The sequence below is a fragment of the Myodes glareolus genome, chromosome 14 (genome assembly GCF_982192425.1).
Source record: "Myodes glareolus chromosome 14, mMyoGla1.1, whole genome shotgun sequence".
Classification (NCBI taxonomy): domain Eukaryota; kingdom Metazoa; phylum Chordata; class Mammalia; order Rodentia; family Cricetidae; genus Myodes; species Myodes glareolus.
The window spans coordinates 18225526-18252105 of record NC_142039.1 but is presented as its reverse complement, the minus strand read 5'-3'; the positions used below and the strand labels follow the sequence as shown (position 1 = coordinate 18252105).

The 26580-nt window shown below is 38.7% G+C and overlaps 1 protein-coding gene across 3 annotated transcripts in view; it reads right to left on the bottom strand.

Annotated features, from left to right (window-relative positions):
• The window catches only part of Usp6nl (USP6 N-terminal like), a 132424-nt gene that overhangs the window by 37803 nt on the left and 68041 nt on the right, over window positions 1-26580 (bottom strand). For 2 of the 3 annotated variants that reach the window (XM_085699099.2, XM_048461235.3), the window contains exons 3-6: window positions 19639-19706; window positions 17583-17665; window positions 11753-11792; window positions 1870-1950 (exon numbers count right to left, since the gene is read on the bottom strand). In XM_085699099.2, the coding sequence (XP_085555225.2) occupies window positions 1870-1950; window positions 11753-11792; window positions 17583-17665; window positions 19639-19706 (272 nt within the window). Of the gene's footprint in view, window positions 1-1869; window positions 1951-11752; window positions 11793-17569; window positions 17666-19638; window positions 19707-26580 lie in introns of all 3 variants that reach the window. The other variant, XM_085699100.2, reaches the window with a different exon arrangement.

Sequence of the window (26580 nt, the reverse complement as noted above, 5' to 3'; positions counted from 1 at the left end):
TGTTGTGAAAAAATTAAATATCTTCCCCAAAGTCATACAGTTAGTAAGAGACAAGCTGGAATTTAAACCGAAACTATTCCACTGAGCTTTATCTTAGCCTCTAGGCTGCTCCTACGTCAGTTAAAACCCAAGTAACTGATGCTCTTCACAATTCTTGTTATGCTGACACACAATAATTTGTATTTATACAAGTGTGTATTTGGGAAAGGCTGATTTCACGGGAAAGTATAAAAAAATGCAGGCCAGTGCAATGGCTCAGCAGGTAAAGGTGCTGTAGTCCAGCCTAAAAACCTAATTTCAAAACCCAGAGACCACAAATGTTAGAAGAAACCTGACTTTTGACCGTTGTCCTCTAACCTCCGTTTGCACACTGTAACACATATGCACCCACATACACAGACACTAAATAAGTGGAATTTAAAAATTTAAAGAGTAAGGAAACAGAAGGGGAAAAACCCACAAGTTCTAAAAGTTAGCTTAGTCGTGTTCTGGGAGAGGATGCTTCTCACCCTTTAAAAGCTCTACACGGGTAACTAGCATTTACCGGGTATTGTTTATAGGCCAGGTGGTGCTGGTTTTCCTGTGTTGGTCCATCAGACCAGCATCTCTTTAAAATGAGCACTATTAACACTGTGGAGGAACTGAAGATGAGATATCAAGGGTTTGCAAGCATGAGACCAAAATCATTTTCAAAATATGAACACGTCGTCTCTTTCCATTTTCACTATGACTTTTGCACTGACGGCAGAAAGGGATGGTAATAAAGCTACGACCATGGGGTACAAATCAAGGCAACAACAGTACAATTTGGAATTACTGTACTTTTTACTCATTTTTTTACAAGGTCAGTTTTACGTAAGAATGCTCCTGATACAACATAGAAAGCACTAATTGAATTAACTCTTAAACTCTTGGGCACAGGTTGCAGCAATATGCTGACTGATGAAATCAGAAGTCCTTCTGGAGCTGGTACCATTCAAATATGATGGCTACCTCGGAAAAAGTGCTTCTCAAGATGTCTGAACGACAATTTGCACCAAATGTTTCACCTCACAGAATGCCATTATACTTGACAGAACAACCAACCACCACAGTTCTAGGGCTCTTCGGATTTGTGGCTATATTTGGCAAGCATTTTCTCACAATAAATACACCAAAGCTCTGACTTGAAGGAAAATTGTTGGCCTCGTGTTGCAACTGATAACATTAAACTTTGGAAAGCATGCTCCAGCACTCATATGACCATCTGAGGACAACTTGATTTATATGGGCTTGGGGCTCAAACTCTGGTCCACCAGGCTTGCACAGCACTGCTGAGCCTTCTCAGAAGGACTGGGAGTGATCTTAAGGAATTTAAGGAACTTGAGTTTTAGTTTTTGTTGGTTCCCCTCTTGTACCCCTCTACTTGGTTTAAAACTTAGCATGGACTCAAGGCAGAGCAGCACAAGGGTTTCTGGAAGCTTCTGGAGAGAAGATAGCTCCTGCTTCCAGGAAAAGTGTTCAGAGGTCACTTTTTCAGCAATGTGACATGGATGTGAAGCCTGGAACTATGGCAAGAATTCTGACCCCAAAGGGAAGCCAGAGTGGAAGCAGAAGAAACTGAGGCACAGAAGACATAACAGAGCAGTTAAACCCAATTACACTAGACCTCTGGACACCCAGCACTGCTCTGACTGCTGGAACCTCTCTGACCTGGGGACTCGATTTCCAACATGAAGATTTTTAAGATAAAGCATTCTGCTTCATTAAACTAAATTTCAAAAATGAACGTGAATGTAAACATTGGAATAATTGAAGGAAAACTCTTACTGTGAAAATCCACAATGTATTTCAATAGCTTCATATGGAAATACCATTATTTTAAATTACCTTCTCAGTATTCTTATATTTTTCCCATCCTTTCAGCATTTTCAGCCATTTGGTAGTTCTTTCAATTTCCAGTTGCTTTTGCTAAAATAAAATTCAAATACAGTGTTATTGTTTGACATTTCTTTACTAATAAATCACAAGATAACAAAACCAAAGAAAATGCTTTTTGAAGTTACATTATTCCAGAGAGCAAATGCCCTACCTAACTTCCTTCTAAGAGGGATAATGTGAGACCAGTATCAACAGTAGCCAAAAGCTGACAGCAGAAATCTCACATAGTACTTGCTGTCAGTGAGAAGACAGTGAAAGGGCTTGTCATTTCTAATGCTTTAAAGACAGTCAGAAAAGTCCAATGTAGACTACCAAAGTTTTTTAAAAGGAAAATTTGAAGTTATTTCTGCAAAGCAACAGAAAAACAACTACAAGCTTCAATTCTTTTATCTAATTTTACTCAATTCTAGCACATTAATATTTTTGATGACTAAGTCTGCTTTTTTAAAGAATTTAATTTAGTTACTGTGTGATTAATATATAACAAGCTTCATGCTAGAGAAATAACATACAAAAATGAGCCAGTGATGTAACCCGAGATTCCTCATGTGCTGACAAAGGAGATACAACACTGTGGCAGGGACTCTGACATGAAATAGGCTAGTTCCAAGGTCACATGGAAAAGCAGCCAAAGACCCTACACAAGGAGCTGAACGATTATTATGGAATTTATCTGGTGTGACGTGGGATATGTGTGATTCTGATCTCATTCAGCACCCCATGGAGCTGACAGAAGTTTCAAAGAGTTGAAAAAGGAAAAAAGGCTGCAATGGTGAATTAAGAGTCTTGTATGTCCTGTATCAAGGCTGAGATCTGCATCAGAGCTGAGCACTGAGGCAGGTTAACAGGGTTTAATTTTTTGGGTTTCCAGGGGAAAAAAATACATTTCCCCTAAGTATTGAGACCTGAGAGCATAATAAATGCATGATAAAAAGTAATGCAAAGAAACAACTACCCAAGAAAGGCAACAATTCTGCAGCTTCATCTTACACTCCAAGGATGCACACTCCCTTTAGCCTCATGAAGCAGGTCTGCCACTGAGAAAGGAGATACAAGAGCTTAAGGGACAAATCTAGCAAGGGCAGAGAGAGAGCGGGCAGGAGGGCTCTCTCGTGCTCTGCTGTTCCTCTCTTCTGTCTTCAGCTGCCATCCTGGACTCCTTCTAACACAGGCAATCATGCTTCCTGAATGAAAATTATGGCTCCTTACTGACTGGCTTCAATCCAGCCTCAAACAGGCAGGCAGTACACTAGCAGATGGCACACACCCACCACCAATAATTTTAGATCTAAAAACATAAATCCCAAGGAGAATCCTGAATTTAAGAACAGATCCTCACCGATGAGAATGATTTTAGAGAATTTACCTTTAGGCATATTCATAAAACTCTATTAATTACTTTCTAACTCTTTAAAGTTTTTATAATAAAAGATGATCACTTGTGAGTAAAAGAACATTAATTCCCATTTTTCAAAAGGCTAAACACAGTTTTTATTATATTAGTGATAAAATGATGCAGATGGTTCCAGAAATATGTTTAATTTTAAAACTCAGTGGGGCACTGAAATCTAATTAATGTTTTGCTAAATCTGACTTTAGAGAAGGCCAAACTGTGAAGAACCAGAGACTAGTTAAGCTGCCATTTGCTGTGTTTTTGTTATTCCCTGTTTCCTCCTTTGACTTCTTATAGCATAACCTCCTCCTCTACTAACAGGGAAACACCCAAATAATCCACGTCAGTACAAGAGCATGACACACACTTAGCCCAAGCAGCCCTACAGGATCCAGATGTCTCTTGCGACCTCTCACTTTTATTTCTATGAATTACCAATATATCACTTTAGGAAGTAGTCATTCTTTTTTTTTAGATACACTTTTGCATATTAATGTTTGTCATCTATTAGTTTAAATGTCTTGCATCCTGCAGAACAGACATACACTCATATATGTATATATATATACGTATATATGTACACACACACACACACACACACCATTTGAAGAACCATTAAACAGGCTTTTCTTTTTAAACCTTAGATAATGTCCTAGTGTAGGAGTTTAAACTTAAAATATCAGTCTGCAGTACTATCATTTCACTACCCCAGACTTAAATGCACAGTCTCCCTCTTCACTCCAATCAGTAATTCATAGCTAAAACCTACTTTCTTACCAAATATATGGAAGCTGACTGTTCTAACAATTGTTTTGAAGAGTAACTGAAACCACATATGATAATTGTGAACTTGAGTGCCCTAGAAAAACAGACTACAGAGCACACTAAGCCACAGATTCATTTACACCAAAATGAAAGTAGAATACAACGGTTGTGTCCGGATTTCTACTTGAGATTTTAACAAACACTCTCAACCCAAATCTGTTGTCCTGAACTGCTGGTTATTCTCAATACACAATCAAGCCTCTCTGACCAAGGTCTGCTATGTGTCTGCTAGCGGTGCTTTCCCTCACCACCTGTGACGGCTCATGCTTACTGTCAACTTGACAGACGTGCAACCACACAGGAGACAAAGCTCTGACTATAACTGGGAGGGAGTTTCTAAACTGAGTTAATGAGGCTGGTTGGGGTCTGAACCTGAATAAAAAAGTAGAAAGTGATCTGAGCCCCATAACTCATCTGTTTTCCTGTGACTGCCATGTGACCAGACAGATGTTCACACTTCTACCGCCAGGACTTCCCTGCTATGATGAACTGCACCTCAAAATAAGCCTTGCTCCTCGAACTGTCAAAGCAAGCCTTTCCTTAACAAAAGCCTTTCCAAAACAAGCTTTTGTCAGATATTTTGTCAAAGCAATGAGAAAAGTAACTAATACATCATTCACTGGCAGTATCTTCTGTAACTTCTCAAGATTCAGTTCAAATGTTCACAATCTGGAGCCTCTCCCAAATGCTTTCATGTTCAAGCTAATTCAACTATTCCCTCAGAATTTAGTGGCATGAACCAAAGCCCAGCTGAGTTAAGAGTTCTGCCTCTTCCTATTGGTTTCCCTTGGGACAAATCACTTGCTCCTTCTTTACCTTGGTTCTCTGTTCTACAGAATGAGAACCATAACAATTATTGTTGCACTCAATACGTGTACTCTAGCAGAGTAAGTGTTCAAATCACATTATTATTATTTTTGTTGTTTTTTATTATAAAATTAACTCCTTGACCACAGAGACCAAAGCATATGTTTATCTTTTAATTTCATTACCTAAAACAACAGTTGTATAAGAGAGTTTAAAACAACATATTAAATAGTTTCATAAAGCAGGACATAGGTAGCAATGTGAAATAATTACTACCGTCCTGTGGTTCCCAAGTAGAGTAGGAAAGAGGATGACTTCACCACGTAATACAGAAACAACCAGAAAAATTTATAAGATCTGCATGTAGCACAGTAGTAGAAAGAGAGTCATTCCATATGTTCTCAGATAGTTTCCACAGTGTGACGAAAATCAGAACTGCTGGTGTGTGTGAGAAGCTCAGACAGCATGGATCCTGCCGGTTTACTTTTGACTTTAAACACATTACTTTTCTTATTTTCATTTTGAAATACTTCAAACCTACATGAAAATTTTTTTAAAAAACATATCATATGTTCTATGTAGTTCATGAAAATCTAACATGTATTAATCTTTTGCCAAATTTTATTTATTTCTTTTGGGGATGTGGCAAATACACTAAAAAAAAATCACAAGATATGAATACACCATATCTAAATATTTCCAAGGATGCAGTCATTTAAAAACAAAAACATTTTATCCTAATCATTGTACCATTCTTATATCCAAGAAATCTCAAATTCAAAAATCATTATCATCTCATAGCCTATACACTAAAATTTCTAATTATCTCCCAAATGGTGGTGTACATGTGTGTGGAGAGAGAGAGAGAGAGAGAGAGAGAGAGAGAGAGAGAGAGAGAGAGAGAGGAAGCTGAAGATTGAATTCAGGTCTCACACACTGACTATGGTTATGTCATGAAGACTCCATTAATATCCTTCATGGATATCCCACAGTGGCACATATGCATATATGTATGAGTGCACACACACAATAAATAAAATAAAAAATTTAAAAGTAAAAGGCTCTCGTATTTGATATATTATAAAGAACACTGCACTGCATTCCATGGCTTTATCTATAAAAATTCATGGGGTTTAGACAGCTTCCAGGCTGGTGATCACCTAGAATTCTCAGTAGGTTCTCACGCTCTTTTCTTTCTTTCGTTCTTTCTTTCTTTCTTTCTCATGCTCTTTTCTTTCTTTCTTCCTTCCTTCCATTTATTTATTTATTTATTTATTTGTTAAGTGGGTCTAGTAAGCACAGCGTTTAAGTTCTATGAGCTGCTCTAGCAAACGCAAGCATAAGGTCATGTATACCTCTAATCTGTACACCATAGTTAAAGTCATCTGGGCTCTCAATCTGCACTAACAAGGGAGCAGTCTGCTGAGAACTGAGCTGCAGGTCTGGAACAACTGTCCACTGGGGGAACTGCTTACATATGGGGAGAAGTTCAGACATATGAGGTGCTTGATATAATGTAACAATGAGACTAGTACAAAATTGGGGGTTTTACTGCGTGTCATACAATAAGGACATGTAAGCAAAGTTGCTTAGAGTCACCCATGCTTAGATCTCACCAGCAGAGGTCAGAAGAGGATAGGAAGTACAGGATGCCTTACCACTGGAAAGTATGGTCACTCATCATTAAGTAAGACTTGATGCTACGTAAAATGAAGTCGTGCTTTTTAGAAGAAATAAGGGGTGGGGGCTGGCAAAATGGTTCAGGGATAAAACACTTGCCTACCACAAAGCTTGAGAACTTGAGCTTAATCTGCAGGATTCACATGGTGGATGCAGAGAATCAATCACCAAAAGTTGTCCTCTTGGAAACATGCCCACATATGCATATATGCATGCGTGCACACACACAATAAATAAAATAAAAAATTTAAAAGTAAAAGGCTCTCATATTTTATATATTATAAAGAACACTGCACTGCATTCCATGGCTTTATCTATAAAAATTCGTATTTTTATATAACCTTTCCTCCTTATTAAAAACATCAATAAGCTCAAGGAAATAATAAAATCTATTATTAATATTGTTCTCTACAGGGTAAATATGAGTTTATTTGTTTAAGTGCCTTTTTGAGGAAACCCAAATAATTTTGCAAACACTACATTAATCCTCTTATAAAGGAGGATTACTGTCCCTCTTTTAAATGGAGAATGGTCTCCTATAAAATAACGCATGGGCAGAGCTAGAACTGAAGTCATGATTACTCAAACATACAGAGAACAAGTCTTCCTAAGTACCAAGAAGCACAGTTTCAGCTGTACGCTTTATGAAGTGTAAACTTCAGCAAGCCAATCATTTTCTTGATCTAACTCACCGCAAAAAATACAGATAAATTTTTATACCTGTCTAACAATGGTTAGACAGAATGTTAGTGTCTAATCTTAGACTATTTTGCATGTGTCTAAGAAGTCTGTATAATATATATTAAATCCTTACATAAATATACGTAATTATTAATCTGTTATATATTATACATTCTATATCTTAAAAGTGAGGGACCTGGTGAAATAACTTAACATGAAGAGTCAGAGTCACCTGCTGCCAAGCCTGACAACCTGAGTTGAAACCTCAGTATCCACCTGGTGGAAGGAAGAACCAACCTCCACATGTATGCTGTGAATAACACACACAAATGTACACACACACACATCTGCAAGCTTGCATACATTCATGGATGCATTCATAACAAATAAACGCAGAAAAAATTAAAGGCCATGAAATAAACACACGTAATGTGTGAAAAGGCTCTAAGGAAGAAACTACCTCAAAACCTTCTCTTACCCCACTGACAAGTAAATATACAAATATGTTCTCATCTTACTGTTTTTTAAATAAATGGTAGGGAGTATTTCTCAGTGTACCTCTGGTGGCCAGGAACTCTCTATGAAAGCTAGGTTGGTCGCAAACTATAGAGTTCTATCTGCCTCTGCCTCCTGAGTGCTGAGATTAAAGGCATGTGCCACCCATCATGCTTGGAATTTTAAATAAATCATTAAGGTATACACAGATTACTTTTTAGTAATTTCCCATTATATTAGAACTTCAAATAAGAAGTTAATTAAGTAATCATACGCATACTTGTATTGGGCAGGAATCTTACTATACAGCTCAGTCTTAAAGAAAATTAAACAAGCTTACTTTTTAAGCACGTACCGTCCACTAATTTGCCTTACATTTCTTCTTTACTAGAACTTTTCTTGACTTATCTAATTACTGGATTAAGGACTCTAAGGTTTCTCAACCAAAAAATTACAAATAGTGAAGCAAGAGTTGGAGAGAGAAGTTTTTACTAGATTAATACAACCTAGCCTTTGTTTAAAAAACAAACAACAATTTTAATTCTTTTCAAGTTCAGAACACTACAATATCTGCAAACTCCAGCAGCTTTTAAGTCAATATATTCAGTGCTATAAAGAAGGTGGTATGTGACTCATACAGATTACAACCTAGTGGGAGAAACAGATGAGTGAAAAAGATCTTCAAAATATCTAACGTGTAAACTGTGTTATGTACAATACAGGAAAAAAAAGAAAGAAAGAAGATAATTAACATCAGGGAGAAGTTCTTAATTTTAGGTTAGATGACTATGAACAATCATATTCTATAAGTGGTATTAGATAAATTCTTGAAGGAACTAAAGAGGCTGAGCCTTGCAGCTACTATGAGGGCAGCAAAATACGCCACAAGAAGAAGCCAGTGGGAAAGCCTTGAGAGGAACTCTGTCCCACCCACACATTCAGGAGACACTAGGGAGCCAGGAATTGAATGAAAGGAGGTAGCACAAGGCAAAGAGTGAGGTCCTGCAACACCTTGAGGATCACTCTTGGCACTTGAGCTTTATTGTGGATGAACAGGGGAGGTACTAGGAGATTCTGATCAGAAAGTGGCATGATTTTAACTCATTTTAACAGGATACTTCTAATTGTTTGTGTGAACAGCTAAGACAGTGAGAGAAAGGGGCAAGGGCTGAGGTAGGAAGACAGGAAGCTCCAGAAGAAAAATTGCAGTGGACCAGGGTAGCAGAAGTAAAGATGAAGCAAAAAAAAAATTCTGAGTAGACCTGGATGGCCAAGCTCACAGCATTGGTTGAGAGATAAGATGGGGGTCTGAGGAGAGCCAAAGGCAACTCAGAAGACTGTGGGCTGGAGTTTGGGAGAAGGAGCATGTGCTCACTGTGATGGGGACATTTGTCTACTGAGCAGATCTGTGAACCGATAGACCAAGGAAAAGATTAAAATTTAAAATCTAAAGTATGGATTTTGTGACAGAGAGGGAGGGAGGGAGGGAGGGAGGGAGGGAGAGGGAGAGAGAGAGAGAGAGAGAGAGAGGGAGGGAGGGAGGGAGGGAGGGAGGGAGGGAGGGAGGGAGGGAGGGAGGAGAGGGAGGGAGGAGAGGGAGGGAGGGAGGGGCGAGGGAGCGAGCAAGCTTTGGGCAAAACTATCCTAAGACAGAGACTATCTGCAATGGTTACAACATTGGAGCTGAGGGAAGATGGAGGTGCGGACGGAGGTGCTGTGCTGGTGTCAGTGGGCCAGGTCATTAGTAAAGCAGGGCACTGCACAAAAACTGCCAGAAGGCAGAAGCAAATCCTTATGTTGCCACTTAGGACAGTCTGACACAAAGTTCCCATAAGGCAGAATTCACAAGATGGTCACCATCACTGCCTCTTCCTTTTCATGTACTCTTGATCTACACAGATTGCTTTCCTGGCCAGCAGTCTCCATGTCACTTCAGCAGTACTAAAGACCTGAGTCCCGTATCAATCATCTCCCATCTTGCCTCAAATGGCTCTCCTCTAGTCACTGGACAGAGGGCTTCTCACAGGCAGAAAAAAAAAGGAAAAGAAAAATAGAAAACAAACAAACAAAAAATGCCTTTCCTCGGTCCTGGGATTGTAAGTAGTAGCTAGTCCAGGGCAAGACACATACCACCCAGCGATGCGGTCATTGAAAGTTCCCTGTCAAAGCATCTAGGCTATGATGCTGCAAGAGAATCTGGCAACCTTTCACCTGCAGGTGTTCACAGCTGTTCTTCATATATTCAAATAACAATTCTTTACATCTTAAGGGTTTTCTACAGTTTTGATTTTCAAAAGAAAATTTGATCTCAGAAAATTTTCCTAAAATATTTTTCAAATTATAATTAATTTCACCTGCATTGTCTGAAGCTCAGCCCCTTCCCCAGTAGAATACACACACACACAAAAATACCTTCACTTTCATTCTACAGTTCATTTTGGAAGAGAACGGAGGACTAAACTGATTCTGAGCAATTCAAACTTCCAATCTCTACTTCCCAGGTGTGCCCAGGTGTAGACCCAGCTCCTGGCTAAGGAGAGTGAACAATGTCTACAGAAAAGCTGACAGGTGACTGTGTCACTTGTCTAGTCCTTAAAATGTGAAAAGGTAACTGGCAATGGGAAACGTTCTAGCCATTACTTGAGGGGAGTTGATAAAATCTCATGGACAGCTATATTCTATGGAGCTACAGGTTTAGAATGGTGCTTTATTATCCAGAACGTACATGATGATCAGTTCGGATGCCTTACTTCTAATACCTATAGATTAGTATAACTGCCAAGCCTCATCAGAGAAGCTTCTTTTACAGTGGATGGTGATTAATCCAGAAACTCACAATTGTTTAGGTGTAAAGAATAAGGGATTGTGAGATGCTCAGTCTGAAATGGGACATCTATACCACACCCTCTCCTCTGAGGCTCAGATATTATGATAGAAGAGTCTAAGAGTCACCGACAGTGGATATTATAAGTAAACTGTTTTCAGGACACAGCAGGGCAGTTGTACATGATCTCACAGTAGTTGTGACAGCATGCATAAGATCTGCACGGATTCAAGCCAGACAAAATTTCAGTTGGAGAAGGGAGGTAGGGAAGAAGCCACACCCCTAGTTCAGAAGTGTTGAAAGCTGACAGTTGTTGGGAGAGGAAGAGTCAATTTTCTTTACGAGTTGACCACTCTCCAGTGAAGGCCACACATTCAGGAGTATCTGGGCAGCACAAACTGTACTTGATGGAAATAAAAACAAAAAAAGGACACAGAGTTGAAAGGGTAAGAAAGGAGAATGGGAGAAAGGTGTGATCAAAATACACTGTGTGTACTTTCCAAAGAATTAACAAAAATGAGAGAGAAAAAAATAACTGAATATTCCCCACCACCCCTAATACACACACACACACACACACACACACACACACACACACACACACACACACACACACACACAATGGATGGATGGGTGGAAATTCCTGCCACAGAGAAGTGTTTCATACAGGTAGAGCTTTAAGCTGGGGCTGAGCATTTCAGACTGCTGACCTTTTCCTTACTTTTTTGTTTGTTCGTTTGTTTGTTGGTTGTTTTGGTTTTGGTTTTTCGACATAGTGTTTCTCTGCAGCTTTGGAGCCTGTCCTGGAACTAATTCTTGTAGACCAAGATGACCTCGAACTCACGGAGATCCACCTGCCTCTGCCTCCTGAGTGTTGGGATTAAAGGTATGTGCCACCATTACCCAGTTCCTTTTTCCTTAATTTTAAAGAAAGATGACAATCTTATAAATCCTCCTAAACTTATTTCACCCTTAATTGAATTCCTTTCATAAGAGCAATACAATTATGATCAAATTCTAATGATGTCAATTACATATGATACAGCACTCAAATATTACAAAAGCAGATTCTGTTCCTCTAGAGGAAATTCATCAATAACTACAAATAAACAAAGAGCCACACTTACCCGGTCTGCAGCTGCATTATGATATGGGAGCTCCTCCTCACTGCAGAGAATAACAACATACATGAAATGGTTGAAATCAGAGCAGATTTTTACTGATTGTATCCTACAGGCAGCATGTATTATATGTAATATGTCACTATAAGATATGTGTGTTTCATGTTTCCTGCCATTCCACCGAATACAACAACAAACAACATTGTTCATCTTCAAACACAGTAGTCTCTATCCAAGTAAGCTGCAGCCTGACTACACGAAAGTCATGTTGCTAGCTAGAGGCACATTGAACATTTCTGTCATGGCAGAAAATTCTGTTGGAGAGCACTGCCCTAGACCAGTGCTCAGCAACTCCTGCCACAGTCAGTAGGAAATGTTCTAGGCTTTGCCAATCACACATTCTTTCTCACAACTCTTGGACTCTCACAACTCTTGGACTTGTGGCAGTGCTCACAAATGATAGGTACACTAAGCTCCACAGAACTTCTACAAACCAAGTGGTAAGCTGGATTTGGCCCTGACCCACAGGTCAGTCTGCCATCTTGTGCCCTAGACTATCACTTTCACTCCTGGATCAAACTACTGTCTAAAATAAATTACTATCTAAAATTTTGCATGAAGAAAAAATACCAAATTCAACGACTTCCTGGATTTCAATGAGTGCAAAGCCTGCCTTGGCAACTTAGTGAGACCCCATCTCAAAGTAAAATCATAAAATGAGGGTTCCGGGAGCAGGAGAGATGGCTCAGTTTGTAGTAGTGCTTGCTATGCAAGCATGAGGACCTGAGTTCAATCCTCAGCAGCTGCATGTGCGTGCACACACACACAGACACACAGACACACACACACACACACACGGAGGCTAAAGATGTAATTCAGTGGTAAGGTATGGTACATTTCTGGCAAGAGTGGGGCCTTATGTTTAATCACCAGTATCAAAAAAAGAAACATTGGCTTTCAATGGACTTGTGAAATAAAAGGAAACTTCCACTTTTAATCTGTAAAATAAAGCCTTACTACCATAACTTCAACAGTATTTTTTAATATGAAAAGAAGAAAACCATTTCTCTGGTTCATGTATGCCATCACCTCTAATATTAAAATATCCTGAGACTCTTATATTAACTGTTAGTAATAAATAAAGTATTTCATATAAACAAAGTTGATTTCAGCAGCTTTCTCAATAGTATGGATGTTTTGGCAATAATATGTGCATATTCTTGCTTCTGTCTTCTCTTGAGATCAAGTGGCATGATTTTGAAAACATGACAGGTTATTATTCAAGAGATAGCATTTGCTATGTCATTCTTTGCTTCTCTGAAGAGTCCTTAGATGAACTATTGAGCCACAGCAATAAAACAGACAAAAGTGGTATAAAAGCCAAAAGAGAACTGAGAGAAAATCCAAATCCCATTTTTCATAAATAATAAAGATTTTCATTTAGTCACTTAGCCTAACACAAAAATATTCAATACAACATAATCCAGAACACTTAAATGTTCTTCAGCTATTGCCAGACTGTACAAATAAGAAGGGTATGGACTGAGGAAATCAAATACAGTATTCAGCACTCATACGGATGAAAGCAAGATTGGATTCTCATATCTTATATCTAAAACTTTCCATGCAGAATCTGTTGTGTTCACAGATTTTGCTCTCAAATCCCTGCGGTGACATATACTGAGGCTCACAGTCACCTGAGAACAGAATTCCACCTCGCTAAGAGTCCTGTGTGTTGTTTAGAACATAAGCTGGAACAGTCAAGGTATTCAGTAAATATGCCAAACAGATGTGTACTAAAAATCACGTTTTGCTTATGTCAATAATCTGTATCTTTCGTTTTTCTTTTCTTCCTTCCTTTCTTTTTTCCTTTTAAGACTGGATTTCTCTTTGTATCCCTGACTGACCTGAAACTCACTTTGTAGACAAGGCTGGTCTGCCTCTGTATCCTAAGTGTTGGGATTAAAGGCGTGTACCGCCACACTGGCTCCAATAATCTCTATCTTGCTACCAAAACCTGATGGAGGAGTAGAAAAGAGGAAAGAACACAGTTTGGAATACATAGATGAGTATTCCTTCAGGTCAGCAAACCATGACCCACAGGTCAAATCTTGTTTTTTGTCTATTTTGGTAAATAAAGTTTGAATGGCACACTGTCATTCTTACTCATTTAGACACTGGGTTTGTTTTCACACCACAGCAGCAGAGCTGAGTCACGGGGACAAAGACACATAGTCTGTCTACAAATCCAAAAAACACTTAGCACCTGGTTCTTGATAACACATGACTACTATCTATCCTCTGCTTCTAAGTAGTGGTTCTCAACGTTCCTAATGCTGCAACCCTTTAAAACAGTTTCTCATGTTATGGTGACCCCAAACACAAAAATCAGTTCATAGAAATTTCATAACTGTAATTTTGCTATGAACTGCAATGTAAATAAAAGGTTATCTGCTATTCGACCCCTGTGGTGGTAGCAACCCACTAGAGGAGAAGTGCTGCTTTAGGTGCCTGTAGACACCTGAGGACTACTCAGAACACTCTGCTGACGAGCAGCCCTTCCAGATAGAGAGTGAGTGAACACAGCAAAACCAGAAGATAGACAAAAACTTGATCTGGCATGCTTTTCATCTGGATTGGGTTTTAATTTGTTATTACTAAGTATGTCTCTGTCATTTCTCAACAATTCATGGGAATTATTTCTATAAATGTGAAATAAACATTCACTTGAAAACCTAATTTGTTAAGAGTTAAAATCAGTTAAGTAGAATATATTGACTAGGGTTCAATTCTGGTTTTAAAGCAAATTTCATCTAAGTTTAGATTCAATCTAGTTAAAATTTACATATAAAACTGATAAAAGAGTTCTCAAGCCTTTTTAATCAAAATAGATACTCTTGATAAGCAAGGGAAACGATGGGCAGTCCACTACATTTTAAAATATACAAATTTGAATAAGTAGTTGAGCATCTGATGTTTAGAGTTAATTTGATCTCCTCTATTTTTGGTAGTTTCCTTTTACTTCTTTCTCCTATTAAAAGCGTGTGACCTAAAAGCATTATTTATAATTGTTCAAATGCCAAGCATTCTGTCTAGCAGAGCTGTGGTAGCTAGTTTTGATTAAAACATTTAAACTTCTACAACTGCCTAAGCAAGCTCAACTTTTCCACTCTGTAGCTGCAACCCCATCCCAGGCTGTTTTGCCAACAGCTTCCAGACATATTGTGGATGCTGTTACCAAACCAAGTCAATCTATACTGTGTTAACTACTTTCACTCCTTTACTCATCGTAACAAAGAATTTAAGTTTCTAAAGCTGTATCTAGATATGAACTGAGCAATATCCAGAGAAGGCTGGGAGGTTGTTCTTTTTATTGTATTAACAATTAATTTAAAATCTAATTTCAATTGCAGCAGCTATCAAGACTTATACATACCTAAGATAGGAGAGGTGCTCTTTAATTAAGGTGTGAAAGAAAGTGACATCTGGTTGCTAACAGCCCAAACTTTATCCAACAGTATGATAAAGCCCCATCTGCTGTGGCAAGCGATAAATGGTGCCTGCAGCAAACTCTGGGGAAGGTGCTTTCCTGAGAGTAGGCACTGTTACAGAAACCAACTGATAAAGCCTAACGTCACACTGGAATCCACTCCTCTGCCTCATCATTTCCATTTAGGCTTCTGGTTAGGAACTCCAACATAAAACAAAACAAAAAAAAGGTTTCTTTTGAATGAATGTGATATCATGAGAACTAATACCAATCAGTCTCACTTTCAAAAATGTGGTGACCTTTACTATCTTAGTATAGATGTCAATAGAAGCAGTCATTTCAGCCTCCTCTGTAGTCATCTCAAAGCACTTATCCTGTATTTCTCTCACTAAATCAAAAGAAGGCAGTAATAGGCAGCACACCACAGCAACTCAGAACACGGCTCTGGAGTGAGACCTGTCCTAGACCCACCCCATCCTAGCTGACACTGTCCATAAACTCCGCAATTTACTTGAGCTCTTTGAACTATTGGTTCACCATCTAAAAACTAGAGAAAGAGAACTCACCCCAAAGAAGTTTTGAATGAGTAAATGCTTAGAACACCCCTGACAGCAGCAAGGGCTCAATGAGCGCTCACTACTACTATCAAGGTAAGTTATCGATTGATATTCCCCACTACAACTAATCAAACGTTGGCTCAAAGTTAAAAATACAAAATAAAATAAAAACAAACAAGGAAAAAACAAAAACCCTGACTACAGCTTTTCAACTGGCAGATACAAGTTAGGATCTTGAGCAAGAACGTGTTTGTAACACTTAAATTTGTTTTAACAGACAAGAAAAAAAATTTAGGGGGCTGGAGAGATGGCTCAGTGGTTAAGAGCAATGCCTGCTCTTCCAAAGGTCCTCAGTTCAATTCCCAGCAACCATATGGTGGCTCACAACCACCTGTAATGGGGTCTGGTGCCCTCTTCTGGCCTGCAGACATACACACAGACAGTATATTGTATACATAATAAATAATAATAAAAAAATCCTTTAAAAAAAAAGAAAGAAAGAAAATTTAGGTAATTAACAGACCGTTTTGGAAAATGTGGGGTTTTTTTAAATATGCACTTCATACTACTTGGAATAATTCTAAACAACACATTATCATATGGATAGAATGGTCAAAACGAACTGAATTGCATTCTATCTGCTGAATCTAAACCTAGTGCAGAATCCAGAAATCTTTTTCTTCAACTGATTCAAATGTGCAGACAAATCTGTGACCTACTGAGCTTAACAGTCTTTATAACCAAATTGTACTTCAAAATTTGATTCGCATCCCAGTTCTGCACTTGACTCACACAAATGTACAATGGCTTCCCATCACAGTTGTGACTATGTTTGATGATGGTGTAGAGGAGGGAGGGGGGAGAAGGAAGGAAAAGAAGGAGAAAGGGTAAGTGAAAGAAAAGAAGAGGGAGAAATAAAAATAATGAAGCAGGAGTTGAGAACAGTAATTTCGTTGTAGGCACTGCTCTGTTGTTTACCAAAGTTCAAAGTCTCTGGATTAATAACTATCCAGGAGAAAATTTCAGATAGGCACCATCTCTAAGCATAATAAAAACTTTATAAATATTGTTACATTATATTTCTTAAAAGTCTCTAAACACTTATGATATATATATATAAGATAATTTTGATTCTTTTCAATAGATGAAGTATGAAATCATTCACTGACAAGAAGCCAGTTGACAGCAAAAAGAATGCACATTGCTAAAAGGCACACCATCTTTGATAACACTAGGATCTAAACAAGCAGACTGACATCAGTCTGTAGGATATTTTTAAGAGACAAATATCCTTTAACTGAATTACTTTATAGTAGTCTAGCCCCCTCTCTAGAGTTTTTATACATTATCCAAGATAAATAGAGTTAATTTTGAAAAGCATTATCATGATTACATTTACAACTATAAGGAAGATCAATGACATTTTTTCATTGGTCATTTATAGGCAACACTCATATTCTAATTGCTAGTTACTTTAAAATTCATCTATGTCAAATCAAATGCTTTATAATTATTTTAAAAATATAAACTGCTATCCATGTGCATTTAACTCTGTTAAATAATTAATACAACACAATTACGCACTTATTATGTTCTTTACAAAACACAAATGGTATAAAGGTCATATTCTTAACTATGGCTCAATTTTAACCACAGTAGTTTAAAATCCTAGGAACCAGAAAGTATGCGAGAGCACTCCTGGAGTCTTAGAAAAATTCTAAATTTAATAACAGATGACCGTAGTAAGATTATAACTGAAAAACAACAGCTTCCAACCTGTGTGACTTACTGTAAAAAGCCAAATCTATCAGTGACTTTGTAAACAAGATAATCAGCGTCTTCCCAAGGCTCAATTTCCGCACCCTCTCGCCCCTAAAACAGGAGATGACAAGAGGAGTTATTGAGAATTTATAACACCGAGTATTTTACTGAGACCGATCAAATACACAACTATTTTTAAACTCAACTATTTTTGGCAATGTAATCACTGCTCTTAATTATTAGCTATGGAAAGTACTGTGTCAGAAAGAGCTAACATAGCTACTTCTCCATCAAAAGATGTCCTGAGAGAAGTCAATGAGCAAGAAAGCTACTGCAGAAGAAATTGACACACCTTAACCTTAAGTGCTGAAGTGAACTGTCCAGAACAGGCCTTTCATGCAAACATCTCTGAGAAGGCAAAGTGTGCTTTGTTTCTCCACTGTTTGGTTTCCCAACTACACCTGCCCTGAACCCACTCTTATTGCAAAAGCAAAAAAATGACTTCCAAAAGGATATGGTGGCACATGTATTTAATCCCAGCACTCAGGAGGCACAGGCAGGTGGAAAGTGGATTTCTATGTGTTCAAGGCTTGGCAAACTGAGAGCACTCTTTTTTGTAGTACTGAACATGCAAGGACTACTTGGCAATGGCTCTCATGCTCTCTGTCCTCCCCAATTGCACAGCACTGTCCCCTGTTGATCCCTTGCACTCCAACTCTTTGATGATTGCTTCTTCATAGGTAACTCTTAACTGCTGGTGCACTGGAAATGCTTTCTCCAGCTCACCATTCTAAGTACTCTAGGTATCACTTATTCATAGGCTAACACTGAAAAAGTTTAGGACCCCCAAATACAATGTACCAATCCTTCAAATTTTAGACTTGTAGAAACTTCCATTTAAGTGTATTTTATAATGGCTGCTCAAATGTTTTCCTTTGAGCAGACTATGAACATCCTATGGGCAAGGACTGTCAGAAATCATTTTTGTATAACTTTTAAAAGGGTTTCCCAGTGCCTACCTTAGGCTAGCTACATATGGGTGAGCCCTGCGTAGTGGGGAAAAAGTGATTGCAAGTATGAATAAACAGTGCTAAGTGCCAACAGTGCCAAGTGATGCAGTTGTAGAATATGGCACCTACAAATAAATGTTATGACCCATTAAAAGAGACAAATATGGAGAAAATATTGATAATAAATTGATTATAACCTTTTACATCAAAACTAAGAAATATTCCATGCTAAGGTGATACAAAGGGAGAAAGAGAAAGAAGATGGGAGGGTAAACAGAGAGGAGGGGACAACGAACACTAACAACGTCTGTACAGGCCATAAAGAAACCTGCTCTTATATAAATCCCTCCCTGCTGGCTAGCTTTCTTAGAATTAGGAGATGCTATGTAGACTATTGGAGGAGAAGAGATCAGTAGTCTGACCCAGTCGTGAACTCTGAAAACTACAATAATGACCAGCCTGGCAGCTCATGCCTGTAGGAAGTTAAGGCCCAAGAGGAGCCAATCTGGAGTTGGTCTGGCGCTGTCAGAGTGATAGTGCCTAGGCAACGAGGGGCAACCATGCGATGCTGCCTGGGGGCCTAGCAACAGGTGCTGTCAGAGATCCTGATCATGTCTAGTGAAATGAGAGGTGGCCATGCAATGTCAACAGATGGGAAGGGCAGGGTGCTGATGGTACGTAAGACACCCACCCCACCCCCGTTAACTTGTTAACTAACGAGTCTGCTGTAACCCTTTCACCGGACTCCTGGCATCTTTGTAGGTTGACATGGCACCTGCCGGGGATGGATGTCAGAGAAGTAGAGGCAGTTTCCTTTAGGGGTGTGGTCCCTGGAAGGTTGAGCATGCTCCACTGGGTAGCACACACCCATGTACATATGGGCAGCACAAATTGGGGGGGGGCAAAAAGGAGAGAGGGAGAATTCTCAGAAATAAGAGAAAAAAGGGTTGAACTCAATGTTCTCACAAAGGAAACAAACTCCTTGTTATTTCAGCTCTCCAAAAATTAAGCCCTTTTCTATTTATATGGATTTTTAAAATAAAGCCTACTCAGAGAATAAATAAAGATACTTACTCTGTCATATTTAGCAACTATTTCAGCTCGTTCCTGAGCAAGTTTGAGTGCTACATCCTGGTCCGAATCTGTGGAGAGATCAAATTTAGATGGACTGTTATTCTGAGAATAATAGTCATAAAACTAATAAAACATAAAAACAATACTGCCTACAACAAAAAAATTAATAAAATCAAAATGAGCTAGATGCAGCTTCAGAATATCAACTGATCTATCCCTTTGCACTGTGTATAAACTCAAAGCATAAATTTACTACCACAGCAAACACTTCTAGGACAACAAACCCCAGCCTCTGCTGAGGTCTTACTTCCAATCAGATGTGCCCTTCACACACCTCCATGTTTGATCATCTGGTCTTGAGCTGGTGGTGCTATTTTGGGACACAAAACCTTGCCTTGACTGGAAGATGGGGTTGGAGGTGACAGGGCATGCCTTGAACATAGAGCCCAGCCTAACGCCTCTCTCTGCTTGCTGGTTTAGCGCCGTTCGAGAGGGCTCTGCTACATGTTCCTGCCACCCTGCCTTCCTAGCCATTCCTCAGAAACCAGAAACCAAAATAAATGTCTTTCCTCACACTGCTTGCATAAGGTCTAATATTTGCTCACCGTGACAAGGAAAGTAACTAATACAGCACTCAAAATCAACTTTGAATTTAAATTTTCATAGAACTAGGAATAAAAACTGAAACTGAAAGCTCTTATGTTTTCGGGGGAGGGGGGAGAGTTTTATCTGGGAAATGAGAGTCAAGGCAATGCAGGGAGAGGGACGGGAGAAAGGATAAACAACACTAAGGATGCTAAGAGCCAGAGGGAACATTATTTTATGTTTGCTTAAAAATAACATATGTATAACGTGTCCTAGTTTGCTTTCTATTGCTGTGATAAAACATTCTGACCTAAAACAACTTGGGGAGTATGCTGACTAGGTGTTTTGTTAACTTGTCATACACTAGAGATACCATAAAGAGGGACTCTCACTTGAGAAATAGTCCCCCTCTGTCCATGGGGCATTTTCTTAACTAATGATTGATATGGGAGAGGTCAGCCCACTGTGGACAGTGCTACTCCAGGGCAGGTGGTCCTGGGTTGTATAAGAAAGAAACCTGAACTAGTCATGAAGAGGAAGCCAGTAAGTAGCCCTCCACCCGTGGGCTCTGCTTCAGCTCCTGCCCTTACTTCCCTCAGTGACAGACTGTGACAACGAAATAAACACTTTCATCCACAAGTTGGTTTTGATTTATGTTTCATCAAAGGAACAAATAGGTGCGTGAGTGGGTGGATGGACGGATGGATGGACGGACGGACAGAGAGACAGAGGCTGATTCCAGGTACTATGATAAAAATAAACGGCAAGAGATGCCGCCTGCACCTACTGGACAAAAGAGGTGACTGACTATTGTCCCGGCTGGACAGCTCCATCTTTAGGCCCTAGGCCCTGGGGCACATCCCATGACCCTCCCTGACCCATTGCAGCCCAACTAGTCAATTGGTCTCCACTCCCATTGGACCCTGTAATCTACAAGTCCCACTCCACCCCACAAACCCAACCATCTCCACAGCACCAGCATCCGTCTCCCACAAAGCACAGACACCAACTGCACCAATTGGACTAAGAGCTGCTGTGGGATAATGGTCTTTTATCCTGTCACTTGTATTATTTTTAATAAAACGCTGATTAGCCAGTAGCCAGGCAGAAAGTATAGGCGGGGCGACCAGGCAGGAAGTAGAGGCAGCACAATGAGAACAGGAGAATTCTAAGAAGAGAAAGTTTCAGTCTGCAGCCATTACCCAGATGCAGAGGAAGCAAGATGTGACTGCCTTGCGGAAAAAGGTACCAAGCCACGTCGCTAAACAGGCAAGAATTATGGGCTAATATAAGTCATAAGAGTTAATAAGAAGCTTGAGATACTAGGTCAATCAGTTTATAATTAATGTAGTCCTCTGTGTGATTTCTTTGGGACTTAATGACTGCGGGAACGGGGCAGGACAGACCCTCAGTCAACAAAGAGCGGCCCTCCAGAGGCACAGACACTACCTGCATCTATTGGAGGAAGTGATGGATAGAAGGCAGTGCAAGAACACATCCAACAACATAAAGAGCAATATGGAACCACCAGATCCTAGTGGCTCTAGCAAGACCTGAACATCCCAACGCAGAAGAAGCAGAAAAAAAAAAACTTTAAAAATAACTTTATGAAAATGATAGGGGCCCTTAAAGAGGAAATGAAAAATTCCCTTAAAAAAAAAAGACAAGCAAAAAAAATGAAAGAAATCAATAAATCCCTTAAAGAAAGTCAAGAAAAAACAAACAGGTGAAAGAAACAATTCAAGACTTGAAAATCAAAATAGAGGCAATAAAGAAAACACAAACTGGGGAATTCTGGAAATGGAAAATCTGGCTAAACCAACAGAAACTACAAATGCAAGCATCACCAACAGAATGCAAGAAATGGTAGAGAAAAATCTCTGATGGTGAAGATACGCTAGAGAAAATAGATTCACTGGTCAAAGAAAATGTTAAAGTCATCAAAGGCATAACACAAAACATTCAGAAAATCTGGGACGCCATGAAAAGACCAAACCTAAAGTTTAATAGGGATAGAAGGAGAAGAATATCAACTCAAAGGCAAAGAAAATATATTCAGTAAAATCATAGAAAAAAACTTTCCCAACCTAAAGAAGGATATGCCTATGAAGATACAACAAGCTTACCAGAACAGCAAACAGACTGGACCAAAAAGCAAAGTCCCCTCACCACATAGTAATCAAAGCAATAACCATACAGAATAAAGAAAGAATATTAAGAGCTGCAAATGAAAAGGGCCAAGTAACATATAAAGGCAGACCTATCAGAATTACATTATGCAGACACTAAGAGACCATGGATGCCAGCCCAGACTACTATACCCAGCAAAACTTTCAATCACCATAGATGAAGGAAAACAAGATATTCCATGACAAAACCAGATTTAAACAATATCTATCCACAAATCCAGCCCTACAGAAAGTACTAGAAGGAAAACTTCAACCCAAAGAAGTCAGCTACATCCATGAAAACACAAGTAATAGATAACCCCACACCAGCAAATCCCCAAAAAAGGGAAACGCACACACAATGCCACTACCAACAACAAAATCAAAAATTATAGGAACTAGCAAAATCACTGGGCATCAATATCCCTAATATCAATAGATTCAATTCACCTATAAGAACACATTTATAGAAGTCTAACAGAATGGACACGGAAATAGGAGCCAAACATAGGCTGCATGTAAGAAACACACCTCAACTTCAAAGACAGACATTACCTCAGAGTAAAGGATTGAGAAATGATTTGACAATCAAATGGACGTAAGAAGCAAGCCAGTATAGCTACACTAATAGATAACAAGCTACTTCAAACTAAAATTAATCAAAAGAGATGGAGAAGGATATTTCATATTCATCACAGAAAAAAAATCCATCAAGATGAAGTCTCAATTCTCAACATTTAAGTTCAAAGGCACCCACACATGTAAAAAAAAACATTATTAAAGCTTAAATCACATATCAAACTCTATATACTAAGAGTAGGAGACTCTTAACACCCCATTCTCACCAAGGGATGGATCTGCTAGACAGAAACTTAACAGAGAAATAAGAAAACTAACAGATCATATGACTCAAATGGACTTAACAGACATTTATAGAACATATACCCAAACACAAAAGAATATACATTCTTTTTCAGCACCTCATGGAACTTTCTCAAAAACTGACCACACTTGGTCACAAAGCAAATCTCAACAGATACAGAAATAACTGGAATAAACCCCTGTATCTTATCAGATCATCATGGATTAAAGTTAGAATTCAACAACACAAAATACAGAAAGCCTACAAACACATGGAAACTAAAAAGAGTTTAACTGAATTATCACTGGGTCAAGAAGAATTAAAGAAAGAAACTAAAGACTTCCTAGAATTCACTCAAAATGAAATTACAATATATGTAAACCTATGGGACACTATGAAAGCAATGCTAAGAGGAAAGTTCAGAGCACTAAGTACCTACATAAAGAATTTGGAGAAATCTCACACTAGCAACTTAACAGCAAACCTGAAAGCTCTAGAACAAAATGAAGCAAACTCACCCAGTAGACGGCAGGAAATAATCAAACTAAGGGCTGAAATCAATAAAATAGAAACAAAGAGAACAATACAATGAGTCAATGAAATGAAGTGTTGGTTCTTCGAGAAAAAAAAAAAATCAACCAGATAGACAAACCTTTATCCAAACTAAACAAAAGGCAAAGAGACAATATTCAAATTAACAAATTCAGAAATGAAAAAGCAGGGCATAAAACAGACACTGAGGAAATTCAGAGAGTCATCAGGTCGTACTTAAAAAACTCCACAGAATTGGAAAACCTAAAAAGAAATGGACAATTTTCTGGATAGGTACCACATACCAAAATTAAATCAAGACCAGATAAACAACTTAAATAGACCTATAAGCCTTAAGGAAATAGAAGCATCATTAAAAGTCTCCCAACCAAAAAAAGTCCAGGACTAGATGGTTTCAGCGCAGAATTCTACCAGAATTTTAAAGAAGAGCTAATATCAACACTCCCAGATTGTTCCACACAATAGAAACATAAGGAAAATTGTCAAACTCTTTTTATAAGGCTACAATTACCCTGAAACCCAAACCACACAAAGATGCAACAAAGAAAGAGAATTACAGACCAATCTCCCTCGTGAACATTGATGCAAAAATACTCAATAAAATACTGGCAAACCAAACCCAAGAACACATCAAAAAAATCATCCACCATGAAAAAGAAGGCTTCTTCCCAGAGATGCAGGGATGGTTCAACATATGAAAATCTGTCAATGTAACCACCATATAAACAACAGAAAGAAAGAAAGAAAGAAAGAAAGAAAGAAAGAAAGAAAGAAAGAAAGAAAGAAAGAAAGGAAAGAAAGAAAGAAAGAAAGAAAGAAGAAACAAGATCATCTCATCATGCTGAGAAGCCTGACAAAATTCAACACCCCTTCATGATAAAGGTCTTGGAGAGATCAGATATATAAGGAACATACCTAAACATAATAAAGGCAATTTACAACCAGCTAACAGTCAACATCAAATTAAATGGAGAAACAAAAAGCGATTCCACTAAAATCAGAAACAAGACAAGGCAGTTCACTCTTTCCATATCGATTCAATATAGTACTCGAAGTTCCAGCTACAGCAATAAGACAACAAAAGAAGATTAAGGGATAGAACGTAAAAGGAAGACGTCAAACTTCCGTTATTTGTTCAAATAGGAAGCCTGGGTAATCACCAGAAACAAGAAATTCACAAGGGCAACAGTAACACAACAGCTACAGCTGTGTTCTGAGCACTGGCAGACAGCAAAGACCACACTGAGCTCTTAACAGGCCTTGCCACAAATTCTCACAGTACAGCAAGACAAGTTTCATTACTAGCCCTGCACCAATCATAACCAATCATGCATGAGGGTTAATGATATCAAACAGATTGCCCCATGCTGCAAAGCTCAAAATCAAAACGAGACAGTCCTAACTGAATAGTCCTCAATTTTAACCACTGTTTCATAAAAACAATTCAAAACATACAAAAAAGATGACAGACATAACATACATATCCATTTTCCCCTAAAATCCTATTGCTATGAGAATTTAGGGACTCCTGAGACTCCTCCCTTAAAGCTCTGGTTTGGATATGCACAGTCCTTCAGAAACGAGTTGAAAGCTTGGTTCCTGGCTCACTGCACCATTGAGAAATGGATCAAAAGGACCAACCTGACCCAAAGATTAGCCCATTGATGAGTTTACAGCTGAATAAGTTTTTAGGAAGTAGGGTCTACTCATAGGTCACTAGGCAAGCTTTTCAAGAGTCCATCTTGTCCCAGGACCCTTCTTCTTGCTCTTTCTCCCTCTGCTCCAACATGTCCTTCAAAGATGATATTGCCACAAGTCAACAACAGTGCAGGCAGTCAACCACAGACTGAGATTCAAAACAGTAAGCCAAAATAAATGCCCCTTTGAAGTGGTTTATCAGGGGCATTCTCAGTGATAGGATTTGAATTCCTTGGAAACAGGAATTCAAGGAGAGAGAGAGTTAGGAGTGGAGCCAAATATAATGTTGAAGGGCTGTATGTGGCAGAAGTGAGTGCAGGGCAGTGAACCAAACTCTCACTCACAAGAGTAGGAAAACAAAGCTAACACTGAAAACTGAAGAAGTAGGAAGCAGTATTATGGCATGTCACTCAGCTCAGGGAAGTAAAGAACGAAATCAGTCTCGGTGTTGCAGAGCGATCATTCCAACTGAGAAGGTACTGAACAAATCAATTGTTTCCAAAGCAAGTGTCATACACTGCTGCATAATTAGATTAATGCATAGCTCTAACAAAAATAAAATCTAAATGTATGGGATTGGAGAGATGGCCCAGTGGTTAGAAGAATGTTGCTCTTGCAGAGGACCTAGGTTTAGTTCCCAGCATACAATGCTTGCTCAAAACCATCTGTAATTCCAATTCCAGGAGATCCAACCCCCTCTTCTGACCTCCTCGGACACTAGGCAGGCACATAGCATACACACACACACATACACACACACACACACACACAGGCAAAACATTCAGATACATAAATCTGAAGATACAAAATCTAAATTTACAACAAAAACTAAAATATGGGGGGAAGTTAGTCTCAATAATTACAGAAATAGTTTTAAAATATCACTTTGCATCCATTCACTTGGACTCTACAACAGCAAATATGATGATAATACTGATAAAAGCCAGAGGTCATTTGAAGTTCAGGACACTAAGACTAAACATATAAATGTACAAAAGTTTTCTGGGAAGTAAATGGATAGTATGTGTAAGAAATCTTTTAAAGAGACATCCTTTACTCAACATTCTACCTCTGGGG